General features: G+C 43.2%; 1 protein-coding gene across 1 annotated transcript in view; it reads left to right on the plus strand.

The window, feature by feature from the left end:
* LOC147115004 (uncharacterized) overlaps positions 1–13,635 on the plus strand; it is an 869,491-nt gene that overhangs the window by 20,003 nt on the left and 835,853 nt on the right. The window contains exon 3 of the mRNA XM_085993202.1: positions 1,139–1,270. Within this exon, the coding sequence (XP_085849328.1) occupies positions 1,139–1,270 (132 nt within the window). The remainder of the gene's footprint in view (positions 1–1,138; positions 1,271–13,635) is intronic.

A 13,635-nucleotide genomic window follows, 5' to 3' on the forward strand; every position in this document is an offset into this window, starting at 1 on the left:
ATAGACTTCATGAAGACCTAGACAGGCTGGTGAAATGGGCGGACATGTGGCAGATGAATTTAACGCAGAAAAATGCAAAGTGATACATTTTGGTAGGAAGAACGAGGAGAGGCGATATAAACTAAAGGGTACAATCCTAAAAGGGGTGCATGAACAGAGACACCTGGGGGTATATGTGCACAAATTGTTGAACGTGGCAGGCCAGGTTGAGAAAGTGGTTAAAAAAGCATCCAGCATCCTGGGCTTCATAAATAGAGGCATAGAGTACAAAAGCAAGGAAGTTATGATGAACCTTTTATAAAACACTGGCTCAGCCTCAACTGGAGTACTTTAGCAAATTAAATACTTTCTGAAGTTACTGATGTAATGTAGGAAATGCAGCAGCAAATTTGCGCACAGCATGGTTCTGCAAACAGTAATATGATAATGACCAGAATTTTTTTTTTTAGTGATGTTGATTGAGGGATAAATATTTGCCAGGGTGACCTCCCTTGCTCTTCTTTGAAAAAGTGTCATGGAATCTTTTACGTTCACATGAGAGGGAAGATGGGGCCTTGGTTTAACGTCACATCCAAAAGACAGCACCTCCGACAGTGCAGCACTCCCTCAGTACTGCACTGAAGTGTCGGCCTAGATTTTTGTTCAGGTCTCTGGGGTGGTACTTGAACCTTCTGACTCTGAGGCGAGAGTGCTGCCACTGAGCTGCAGCATTAACATTTTAAATGAGCGTACCACTGGACCCGGAGCCATTCCAAGCATTGACACAGCAATGGGGAGGTAGATCTTCGCCCAGCGTTTTTGGGGCATTAACAAACTGTTTCAGCTGGGCTGGAGGCCTAAAAATTCAGCTATATGTTCCTGTGGATAGCTATTTGAGAATTGGTAAAAGCATGATGGACTGAATTGCCTTCTCTTGTGCTGTATGATTCTAAGTTGCTGGACCCACAAAAGTAACAGACCCAAAGCAGAAGAACCTTTTTGTGAGAAAATTTCAATTATCAGTCTTTAATTACAATTCTGCACCTATTGTCAACAATTTCAGTACATGATGGACATATACATGAGATACAAAGGACGTTTTGGAGTTTCAGCAAAGCAAAGTAGAATATTGACTCCAGTATATCTTTATATTTGACAGGAACAACAGTTGAAATGGGAAGCTTCTAAGGAAGAAACTGGTCATCTACACCGAGAAAACCTGGACCTAAAAATTGATCTCAACACTCTGGTTGGTGCTATCCAGCAAGCTGAAATAATGCAGAAATTTGATGTAGGTGAATTTTTTATTACTCTTGGCATCTAAATTTCACATGATTTTAGAACCATAGAATTATACCACACACGAGGTAATTTGGCCCATTGTGTCTGTGCTGGCTCTTTGTTACAGCAACCCAAAACTCTTCTCGCTGCACTGTTCTGTCCCCATAGCCTTGTATTTCCCTCTGCCTCAAATATTTATCTATATTTCCCTTTGAAAGGTGCAGAGATCTCTGCCTCGACTACTCTGTGGCAAAGCATTCTATACTTCAATCGTCCATGAAAATAAACTTCTCCTAACCTCCCTCCTCACTTTTTTTCGTTAAAATTTTAAAATGATAACCTCTCATTATTGACTATGCAACAAGAGGAAAAAATCTTTCCCTATTCACGTTCTTAATTTTAAAAGCTTCATTAAATCTCTCCTTAGTCCCAGTGTCTGTGGTCCTAAAATCTCAAGTGTCTCCTCATAACTAATTTTCTACCCCTTGCATAATCCTGGTGGATATGTGCTGTATGTTCCCTGTGGCTTTAATATCCTTTCTATAATGGGACTGCACACAGCACTCTAATTGTGGCCTAACCAATGTATAAATTCATCATTACTTCTTTGTTCCTATTTATAAAACCACACTTCGATTGGCTATTTTTAAAGAAAAAGAGAGCAAAACTTGCATTTATATAGCACCTTTCATGACCACCGAACATCCCAAAGCACTTTACAGCCAATGAAGTACTTTTGAAGTGTAGTTACTGTTGTAATGTAGGAAACGCAGCAGCCAATTTGTGCACAGCAAGCTCCCACAAACAGCAGTGTGATAATGACCAGATAATCTGTTTTATTGATGTTCGAGCTTTATCTACATTGATTTTACTTTGAAGGAATCATGTATTTAAATTCCCAGGTTTCTGTTCATCCACACCCTTCTATTTAGTGTATACAACCCATTGCTAGTTTTTCTTCTTCTTCATCTGACGCCTGCCTGCCCATTCCATTAAATATACCTTGTCATCCTGAAGTCTTTTACTGGCCTCCTCACTGTGTGCCAAATCTCTTACTTCTGTATTGATAGCATATCATCTATATATGTTGAGAACAAAAGTGGACTCCACTGACTTTTGGGGCACACCACTTCCAACCCTTTTCCAGTCCGAGCAAAATACTGCGGATGCTGGAAATCCGAAATAACAACAGAAAATGCTGGAAAAACTCAGCAGGGTTTGACCTGAAACGTTGACTCTATTTCTCTCCCCACGGATGTTGCCTGGCCTGCTGAGTTTTTCCAGCATTCTCTGTTATTTACCCAACTTCTTTATTCCTTTCCAAACCTTTTTATTGTTTGAGTTTGACTTTTACCACCTGCTCATCACCAAAAATATCTCCCCAGCCCTATTGTTTCCCACACTACAACAGTGACAACACTCCAAAAGTACTTCATTGGCTGTAAAGCACTGAGATGTTTGGTGGTCGTGAAAGGTGCTATATAAATGCAAGTCTTTTTTTCAGTTGCTCCCCTCAATTTTGTTTGACACTGAGCCATATAAAGAGATGCTAGGGCAGATGACCAAAAGCTTGGCCAAAGAGGCAGGTTTTAGGAAGAGTCTTAAAGGAGGAAAAAGAAGTGCAGAGGTGGAGAGATTTAGGGAGGGAATTCCAGAGCTTGGGACCTAGGCAGCAGAAGGCACGACTGCCACTGGTGGAGCAATTAAAATCGGGGAGTTCAAAAGGCCAGAATAGGCAAAGCACAGAAGTCTAGGGGGATTATAGGGCTGGCGATTACAGACAAAAGTTGGTGTGAGGTCATGGAGGGATTTGAAAACAAGGGTGAGAATTTTAAAATCAAGGCATTGCTTAACTAGCAGTCAGTGGAGCTGAGCAAGCACAGGGGAGATGGGTGAGCAGGACTTGGTGCGAATTAGCACACGGGTGGCAGAGTTTTGGATGACCTCTAGTTTATGGAGGGTAGAACTAGGGAGGCCAGCTAGGAGTGCGTTGGAATAGTCAATTCTAGAGGCATGGATGAGAATTTTGGCAGCAGATAAGTTGAGGTAAGGATGGAGACGGGTGATATTACAAAGGTGGAAATGGGCCGTCTTAGTGATAGAATGGATATGAGGTAGGAAGCTCAATTCATGATCAAATATGACAGTTGCCGGGAAGAGAGATTGAATCAGTAGGAAGGGAACAGACTTTGTGGCGTAAAGCGAAGACGGTGGCTTTGGTCTTCCCGATTTATTTAAATATATATTTCACATATATAGAGGAGGACCAGGCAGGTAGTGCAGGAGTCCCCTGAGCCCATCTTGCTCGCCAACCAGTATTCGGTGCTGAGTACTGGTGAGGGCGATGGTTCCTCTGGGGAGTGCAGCCAGAGCCAAGTCCACCGCAAGGCTCAGCTGCACAGATGGGGGGAGAAAGGAGGGAGAGCAATAGTGATAGGGAATTCAATAGTTGGGGGAGCAGACATGCGTTTCTGCAGCTGCAGACATGACTCCAGGATGGTATGTTGCCTCCCTTGTTCCAGGGTCAAGGATGTCACTGAACGGCTGCAGGGCATTCTGAGGGGGGAGGGTGATCAACCAGAGGTCGTGGTCCATATCGGTACCAACGACATAGGTAGGAAGAGGGATGCGGTCCTGCAGGCAGAGTTTAGAGAGCTAGGAAAGAGGTTAAAAAGCAGGACCTCAAAGGTAGTAATCTCTACCAGTGGCACGTGCTAGTGAGTACAGAAATGGGAAGATAGAGCAGATGAATGTGTGACTGGAGAGATGGTGTAGGAGGGAGGGCTTTAGATTCCTGAGGAATTGGAACCATTTTTGGGGGAGATGGGACCTCTACAAGCCAGACGGGTTGCATCTCAACGGGAACGGGACCAATATCCTCGCGGGAGGGTTTGCTTGTGCTGTTGGGGAGGGGAATGGGAACCTAAGTATAGAGTCAATAGGGAGGGAAGGAAAACTGGAATTGGAAAACAAAAACGTAGAAAGTAAATTGGAAGGACAGGGGAATCAAGGGCTAGATGGTCAATAAGGAGGTTTGCCTGTACTAAATGGTATATACTTCAATGCAAGGAGTATAGCGAACAAGGCAGATGAGCTGAGGGCACAGGTAGATACTTGGGACTATGATATTATAGCTATTACAGAGACGTGGCTGGAAGAGGGGCAGGTATGGCAACTCAACATTCCTGGTTACAGGATTTTCAGATGGGATGGAGAGGGAGGTAAAAAGGGAGGGTGGCGTCGCGGTATTGATTAAAGAAACTATTACAGCTGTGCGGAGGGATGATATGTTGGAGGGATCATCAAACGAGGCCATATGGGTAGAATTGAAAAACAAAAAAGGGGCGATCACTAGGGTTGCAAAGGGGTGGAAAGTTTCCGGTAAATTTCCGGAAATTTTCCACGGGAAGTTTAGCTTGGGAATTTTGCCCAAAAAAGCACATGCTAGCATAATGTGTTTTTTGTATTTTTTTCCCCACAGGTCCTCTCTTAAAATTACTAACAGAGATGGAATCTTAATTAATTATTAAGGAATTTCTTAATCCATATATGTTTATCTTCTTACTTGGCTTGTTTTAATAATTACAAGTTTTGTGTGTGACTGTGAACAAATGTATCCTGATTGGTTGGATGAGTGATTAGCTCCCTCTATTTGTAATATTTGCATATCGAATTGTGATTGGCCTGCAGGCATCTGTAAGACTGCTATAGTTTTTTTTTTAAGATCCAGGTTAGGGGTCCTGAGGGAAGTCATTTTGTTTTCGGCTGATGTTGTGATGATGCAGTAAGTAAATCAGACTTTATACCAAATAAACCAGTTACTTGTCGAACTCTGTCCTTCAATTTAAAATATACAAAATAATACACTATTGGTGATGTAGCGTCGTGTGTGTACAGGTCATGCTTCCGTCACATGGAGCATCACCAAAAATGTACTCACCCTGTTGCAATCGTGCTGATCGACCGCAGTTCGACACAGAGATGAATGCCCTTTATTTCTCTGCATAGAACAATGCCACGTTTACTGTCGGATGTGTGGAAGGATTTTACCCCAGGCATTAAAGATGGAAAGACTGTGTACATGTGCAAACACTGTAGAAAGCCATATGTAAAGAATGCCACAAAGATGCAGCAGCATTTATCCAAATGCAACAATTTCACTCAAAGCTCACAGCAGTCAGCCCAGAGTTCCTCTGCTTCCATTCAAGAAGATGATGGTTCTCATTCAGCATCAGGCTCCTTATCATCAGCAACTCCTGGCCCACTTGGAAGGTTCTTTGATACAATGGATAACCATAGCCAGAAGAATGCAGATGAGTGCCTTGCTCGAGCTGTATATGCAACAGGCTCACCCCTCATGCTCACAGCCAATGTGTACTGGAAGAAATTTTTCAATGTTATTCGCCCTGCATACTGTCCTCCCACCAGACATGCTTTGTCTACTTATTTGCTGGAGGCTGAGTATAACAGAGTCCAAGGAAAGCTCAATAGCGATGGCAGACTGTGTTGCAGTTATCTCAGATGGGTGGTCAAATGTACGAGGGGAGGGCATCATAAACTACATCGTCTCCACTCCTCTCCCAGTGTTCTTCAAGAGCACAGACACGAAGGACAACAGACACACAGGCACATACATTGCTGATGAGCTGAAAGCGGTCATCAACGATCTTGGATCACAAAAGGTCTTTGCAGTAGTTACTGACAATGCTGCGAATATGAAGGCTGCTTGGGCTCAAGTGGAGGAGGCCTACCCTCATATTACGTCTATTGGGTGCGCAGCTCATGGGCTTAACCTGCTCCTCAAGGACATCATGGGTTTGAGAACCATGGAAGCACTGTACAAGAGAGCCAAGCAAGTTGTTAAGTATGTCAGGGGAAAACAGGTAGTTGCAGCAACCTACAACTCCAAGCAAATGACAAAGAACAAGAACACCACACTGAAGCTGCCCAACAACACTAGATGGGGTGGTGTTGTCATAATGTACAACAGCCTTCTGGAGGGTAAAGAGTTGCTGCAAGAAATGGCAATATCCCAGTCTGGGGATATGGAAACCACCATTAAGAAAATACTGCTGGATGATGTGTTTTGGGAGAGAGTGGTTAGCAGCCTTAAACTACTCTCACCAGTAGCATCTGCAATTGCTCAGATTGAAGGAGATGACGCTGTCTTGTCAGATGTTCTCAGGCTTTTTACTGATTTAAAAGAACAAATCAGCATTGCCCTACCCACATCCCTGCTGCTCAAAGCAGAGGAGAAGGCAATTGTTCAATTCATACAGACGCGTCAAGAATTTTGTGTCAAGCCGATTCATGCTGCAGCATACATGCTGGACCCAAAGCATGTTGGGAGACCAATACTTTCTGGAGAACAGATCAACAGCGCTCAGTGTGATTTCTACCCTCTCACACCATCTCAATCTGGATGTGGGCAAAGTTCTGGGAAGTCTGGCAAAGTTCTCTACCAAGCAAGGTCTTTGGAATGGGGATGGGATATGGGAATCATGCAAGCATATCAGTGCACATACCTGGTGGAAGGGACTTTGTGCATCTGAGGCCCTGTCACCTATTGCATCGGTGATACTCCAAATCCCACCTTCATCAGCGGCCTCTGAACGAAACTGGTCACTTTTTTGGGGAATACGCATACAAAGATGCGCAACAGGCTGACTAACGAGAGTGGAGAAACTGGTGGCTATCCGAGCGAACCTACAACTTATTGAGCCAGATACAGAAGTGTCCACCACACAGCTAGACACTGACACAGAGGAGGAAATGGACACGTCAGAGCCAGAGCCAGAGTCAGAGAATCAGAGGAGCAATGAGGAGTAGAAGACTCAAAGGGACAAAATAAGGACAAATTACAGGCTAAATAAGCTGGCGCTCTTTTTATTTTATTTTAGATGGGTCTTTTTTGTGGGGGTTCAATAAAGTTCAAAATTATAACCTAAATAAAGTTTTGAAAGCCTGTTTTTATTTGTATGGAACAGTATGTCTATTTTGACGACAAAGATAAAATAAGGGTCAGAGACAAAAACCATCAGTGTGCAAAAAAACTCAAAATTCCCATAAATTCCTGAAAATTCCCATGGAAAGTTTCCTCTTTTTTTAAAATTCCCAGAATTTTGCAACCCTAGCGATCACACTGCTGGGAGTGTACTACAGACCCCCAAACAGTGAGAGGGAGATAGAAGAGCAAATATGTAGACAAATTTCTGAGAAGTACAAACACTATACGGCAGTAATAGATGAGGATTTCAACTACCCCAATATTAACTGGGATAAAATTAGTGTGAAGGGTATAGAGGGTGCAGAATTCCTAAAATGCATCCAGGAGAATTTTTTTTTAGCCGGTATGTAGCAAGCCCAACAAGGGAGGGCCGGTTCTGGACTTCGTTTTCGGGAATGAAGCTGGGCAGGTCAAAGGCGTATCAGTGGGGGAGCATTTTGGTGCTCATGACCATAATTCAGTTAGATTTAAGGCAGTTATGGAAAATGACAAGGATAGACCAGGAATAAAAATTCTAAATTGGGGGGAAAAGCAAATTTTGCTAAGCTCCAAGGGGATTTGGCCATAGTGGACTGGAAACAGCTACTTGAAGGTAAATTAGTGTCAGAGCAGTGGGAGGCATTCAAGGAGGAGATCTGGAGGGTTCAGACCAAATGTGCCCTTAAAGAAAAAAGGTGGGACTAAAATCTAGAGCTTCCTGGATGTCTAGGGACATACAGGGTAGGATAAAAAAAAAAAGGGAGACGTATGACAGATACCGAGGGCTAAATACTCCAGAATCTTTAGAGGAGTACAGAAAGTGCAGGGGTGCAATTAAAAAGGATATTAGGAAAGCAAAGCGAGCAAGAAAAATTCTTGGCAAGTAAAATCAAGGAAAACCCAAAGCTGTTTTCTAAATATATTAAGAGTGAAAAGATAACTAAAGAAAGGGTAGGGCCTATTGGATCATGAGCGTAATCTGTGTGTGGAGTCTGGAGACGTCGGTAGGGTTCTTAATGAATACTTTGCGTCTGTTTTCACAAAGGAGAGGGGCGAAGCAGACATTGCTATCGGGGGGAGGAGTGTGAAATATTAGATGAAATAAACATAGTGAGAGACGAAGTATTAAGGGGTTTAGCAGCTCAAAGTGGATAAATCTCCAAGCCTGGATGCAATGTATCCCAGGCTGTTAAGTGAAGCAAAAGAGGAAATAGCAGAGACCCTGACCAACATTTTTCAATCCTCTCTGGCTTCAGGTGTGGTGCCGGAGGACTGCTAATGTGGTACCCTTGTTTAAAAAGGGAGAAAAGGATAGACCGAGTAATTACAGGCCAGTCAGCCTAACCTCGGTGGTGGGAAAATTATTGGAAAGAATTCTGAAGGACAGGATAAATCTTAATTTAGAAAGACCTGGATTAATCAAGGATAGTCAGCACGGATTTGTTAAGGGAAGGTTGTGGCTGACAAACTTGATTGGATTTTTTGAGGAGGTAACAAGGAGGGTCGATGAGGGTATTGCATTTGATGTAGTGTATATGGACTTTAGCAAGGCTTTTGATAAGGTTCCACATGGCAGACTGGTCACAAAGTTAAAAGCCCATGGGATCCAGGGCAAAGTGTCAAGTTGGATTCAAAACTGGCTTGTAGACAGGATGTGGAGATGCTGGTGTTGGACTCTGGTGGACAAATGTAAGAAGTCACACAACACCAGGTTATAGTCCAACAGCTTTATTTGAAATCACAAGCTTTCGGAGCGCTGCTTCAACTGTATAAAACACAAGTTAGGCCTCGGCTAGAGTACTGCGTGCAGTCCTGGTCACCACATTACAGGAAAGATGTGATTGCACTAGAGAGGGTACAGATGGGATTTACAAGGATGTTGCCGGGAGTAGAGAATCTTGGCTATGAGGAAAGACTGGATAAGCTGGGTCTGTTTTCCTTGGAACAGAGGAGGTTGAGGGGAGACCTTATTGAGGTGCATAAAATTGAGAGGGGCCTAGATAAAGTGGATAGAAAGGACCTCTTTCCCTTAGCAGAGGGGTCAAAAACCAGGGTGGCACAGATTTAAAGTAATTGGTGGAAGGTTGAGGGGATTTGAGGGGAAATGTCTTCACCCAGAGGGTGGTGGGTGTCTGGAACTCACTGCCTGAAAGGGTGGTAGAGGCAGGAACCCTAACCACATTTTAAAAAGTACTTGGATGTGCACTTGGGATGCTCTAACCTGCAGGGCTACGGACCAAGATCGGAAAGTGGGATTAGGTTGGATAGCTCTTTGTTGGCCGGCCCCGACATGATGGGCCGAAATGGCCTCCTCCTGTGCTGTAAGTTTCTATGATATCCAATTTCACATAACAAACACCAAAAAGACCCCAACCCCTTTGCAAACAAGCCTTCCACTGAAGAATTATATCCCAAATTTCTACCTCATCATGCAATAGCTTGCACAGTTGCCAATCACTTGCACAGTTTAGGGATAGACAATAAATGCTGGCCTTGCCACCGACGCCACCGACGCCCACATCCCATGAATGAATAAAAAAGGTACATGCTTCTGCCCAGTGGAAAAATGGATCCACTTTCAAGTATAAAATTGCACAAATATTTTCATTTTATTTTATGCATTACACAAATTGCTCCATGCAATTAAATTGAATATATGTATTATATAAAATATTTGCTCTGCAGAGGCTCATGTAGGAAGATGAGTCGCATGATGCACTGTTTTATAATCATATCAGCAAAGTGTGACAATGGGGTATTACAGGATGTAATTGTGAACGGAAAGTATGTGCTGTATGCAAGACTTTGGACTAGTAAATCTTTCATAGTGGTTTCAAAAGTGACACGCAGTTTTTCCATCACTGGCAAACTGGTGAAGATGAAGAACACGAGCTAGTATGGAAGGAGACGTGGAGCAGAGAGTGGGTGAATGGCTCGTGACCAGATGCTTGAAATTGGATGAGGCCAGCAGGAGGGGGTGGTATCCCTATCGGGTGCCTGAACAAGAGTATGGAAATAACGGGCGATTGGGTGTGCATGGAGGAGGAGGGGGAAGAACTAGCCGCGCTTCTAGCCAAGCTTCTCCATAACACTGGCATCTACCCGACAATGCCCAGGTATGTCCTGTCCACAAAAAGTAAGACAAATCCAATCCAACCAAAAACTGCTATCCGCCCACTCTCCATCAGCACAGTGATGGAAGGTGTCGTCGACAGTGCTATCACGCATCAATTACTTAACAATAACCTGCTCACCGATTCTCTGTTTGGGTTCTGCCCAGACTACTTGGCTCTAGACCTCATTACAGCCTTGGTCCAAACATAGACAAAAGAGCTGAATTCCCTGAGGTGAGAGGGAGTGTGGCACCAAGAAGCCCTTGTAAAATTGAAGTCACTAAACCAGAGGGAAAGCTCTCCACTGGTTGGAGTCATACCTAGCAGAAAGGAAGATGGTTGTAGTGTTGGAGGCCAAACACCTCAGCCCCAGGACATCATAAGGACATAAGACGTAGGAGCAGGAGTAGTAGCATTCGTAACAAAATGAATGAGTTAACGGCACAAATAACGACATATGGGTATGATCTTGTGGCCATTACAGAAACATGGCTGCAGGGTGACCATGACTGGGAATTAAACATACCAGGTTATTTAACAATCCGGAAGGACAGGCAGGAAGGGAGAGGAGGTGGGGTGGCTATGTTAATAAAGGAAGGAATCACTATAATACAGAGAAATGATATTGGGTCAAAGGAGCAGGATAGTGAAACAGTTTGGGTGGAGATAAAGAATAATAAGGGGAAAAAAACACTAGTGGGTGTAGTCTATAGGCCTCCGAACAGTTGCAACTCTGTTGGACGGAGTATTAATCAGGAAATAGTTGAGGCTTGTAATAAGGGAACAGCTATAATTATGGGGGATTTTAATTATCATATTAACTGGACAAATCAAATTGGGCAGAGCAGCCTTGAGGATGAGTTCATTGAGTGTATTAGGGATGGGTTTCTTGAGCAGTATGTAACTGAACCGACCAGGGGGCAAGCAACCTTAGATTTGGTCCTGTGTAATGAGACAGGATTAATTAAAAATGTCCTAGTAAAGGATCCCCTTGGAATGAGTGACCATAACATGGTTGAATTCCATATTCAATTAGAGGGTGAGAAGGTTGGATCTCAAACAAGCGTGCTGAGCTTGAATAAAGGAGACTATGAAGGTATGAGAGCGGAATTGATTAGAGTGGACTGGGAAAATAGATTAAAGGGTAAGACGGTACATGATCAGTGGTGTACATTTAAGGAGTTATTTTACAACTTCCAAAAAATATATATTCCACTGAGGAAAAAAGGGTGTAAAAGAAAATATAGCCATCCGTGGCTAAGTAAAGTAATTAAGGATAGTATCCGACTAAAAACAAGGGCATATAAGGTAGCCAAATCTAGTGGGAGGATGGAAGATTGGGAAGTCTTTAAAAGACAGCAAAAAATAACTAAAAGATTGATTAAGAAAGGGAAGATAGATTATGAAAGTAAATTAGCAAAAAATATAAAAACAGACAGCAAAAGTTTCTATAGTTATATAAAAAGAAAAAGGGTGGCTAAAGTAAATGTTGGTCCCTTAGAGGATGAGACCAGGAAATTAATGGTGGGAAACATGGAGATGGCAAAAACACTGAACAATTATTTTGTATCAGTCTTTACAGTAGAGGACACTAAGAATATCCCAACACTGGACAAACAGGGGGCTCTAGGGGGGGAGGAACTAAATACGATTAAAATCACTAAGGAAGTGGTACTTGGTAAAATAATGGGACTCAAGGCGGATAAATCCCCTGGACCTGATGGCTTGCATCCTAGGGTCTTGAGGGAAGTGGCAGTAGGGATTGTGGATGCATTGGTAATAATTTTCCAAAACTCACTGGACTCAGCAAAGGTCCCGGCAGATTGGAAAACTGCTAATGTAACACCCTTATTTAAAAAGGGTAGTAGGCAGAAGGCTGGAAACTATAGACCTGTTAGCCTAACATCTGTGGTTGGTAAAATGTTGGAGTCCATTATTAAGGAGACAGTAACGGGACATTTGGATAAACATAATTTAATAGGACAAACTCAGCATGGTTTCATGAAGGGGAAGTCATGTCTGACAAATTTGCTGGAGTTTTTTGAGGATGTAACATACAGGGTGGATAAAGGGGAACCAGTGGACGTAGTGTATTTAGACTTCCAAAAAGCATTTGACAAGGTGCCACACAAAAGATTATTGCTCAAGGTAAAAAATCACGGGATTGGGGGTAATATTCTGGCGTGGGTGGAGGATTGGCTCTCTAACAGAAAGCAGAGAGTTGGGATAAATGGTTCGTTCTCAGATTGGCAACCAGTAACTAGTGGTGTTCCGCAGGGGTCAGTGCTGGGTCCCCAACTCTTTACAATCTATATTAACGATTTGGAGGAGGGGACCGAGTGTAACATATCAAAGTTTGCAGATGATACAAAGATGGGACGGAAAGTAGTGAGTGAGGAGGACATAAAAAACCTGCAAAGGGACATAGACAGGCTAAGTAAGTGGGCAGAGATTTGGCAGATGGAATACAATACTGGAAAGTGTGAGGTTATGCAATTTGGCAGGAAAAATCATAGAGCAAGTTATTATCTTAATGGCAAGAAACTGGAAAGTACTGTAGTACAAAGGGATCTGGGGGTCCTGGTGCACGAAACTCAAAAAGTTAGTGTGCAGGTGCAGCAAGTGATCAAGAAGGCCAATGGAATGTTGGCTTTTATTGCTAGGGGGATGGAATATAAAAACAGGGAGGTATTGCTGCAGTTGTACAAGGTATTGGTGAGACCGCACCTGGAATACTGCATACAGTGTTGGTGTCCATACTTAAGAAAAGACATACTCGCTCTCGAGTCAGTACAAAGAAGGTTCACTCGGTTAATCCCGGGGATGAGGGGGTGGTCATATGAGGAGAGGTTGAGTAGATTGGGTCTCTACTCATTGGAGTTCAGAAGAATGAGAGGCGATCTTATTGAAACATACAAGATTGTGAAGGGGCTTGATCGGGTGGATGTGGTGAGGATGTTCCCAATGAAGGGTGAAACTAGAACTAGGGGGCATAATCTTAGAATAAGGGGCTGCTCTTTCAAAACTGAGATGAGGAGAAACTTCTTCACTCAGAGGGTGGTAGGTTTGTGGAATTTGCTGCCCCAGAAAGCTGTGGAAGCTACATCATTAAATAAATTTAAAACAGAAATAGATAGTTTCCTAGAAGTAAAGGGAATTAAGGGTTACGGGGAGCGGGCAGGAAATTGGACATGAGTCTAGGTTTGGAATGGTCATGGCCCTGTGGGTAGTGGAGTGGGCCCAGGGGCCGTGTAGCCTGGTTCTGCTCCTACTGTG

The sequence above is a fragment of the Somniosus microcephalus genome, chromosome 7 (genome assembly GCF_052327205.1).
Source record: "Somniosus microcephalus isolate GS21.2 chromosome 7, FLI_Smic_1.0, whole genome shotgun sequence".
Taxonomy (NCBI): Eukaryota; Metazoa; Chordata; class Chondrichthyes; order Squaliformes; family Somniosidae; genus Somniosus; species Somniosus microcephalus.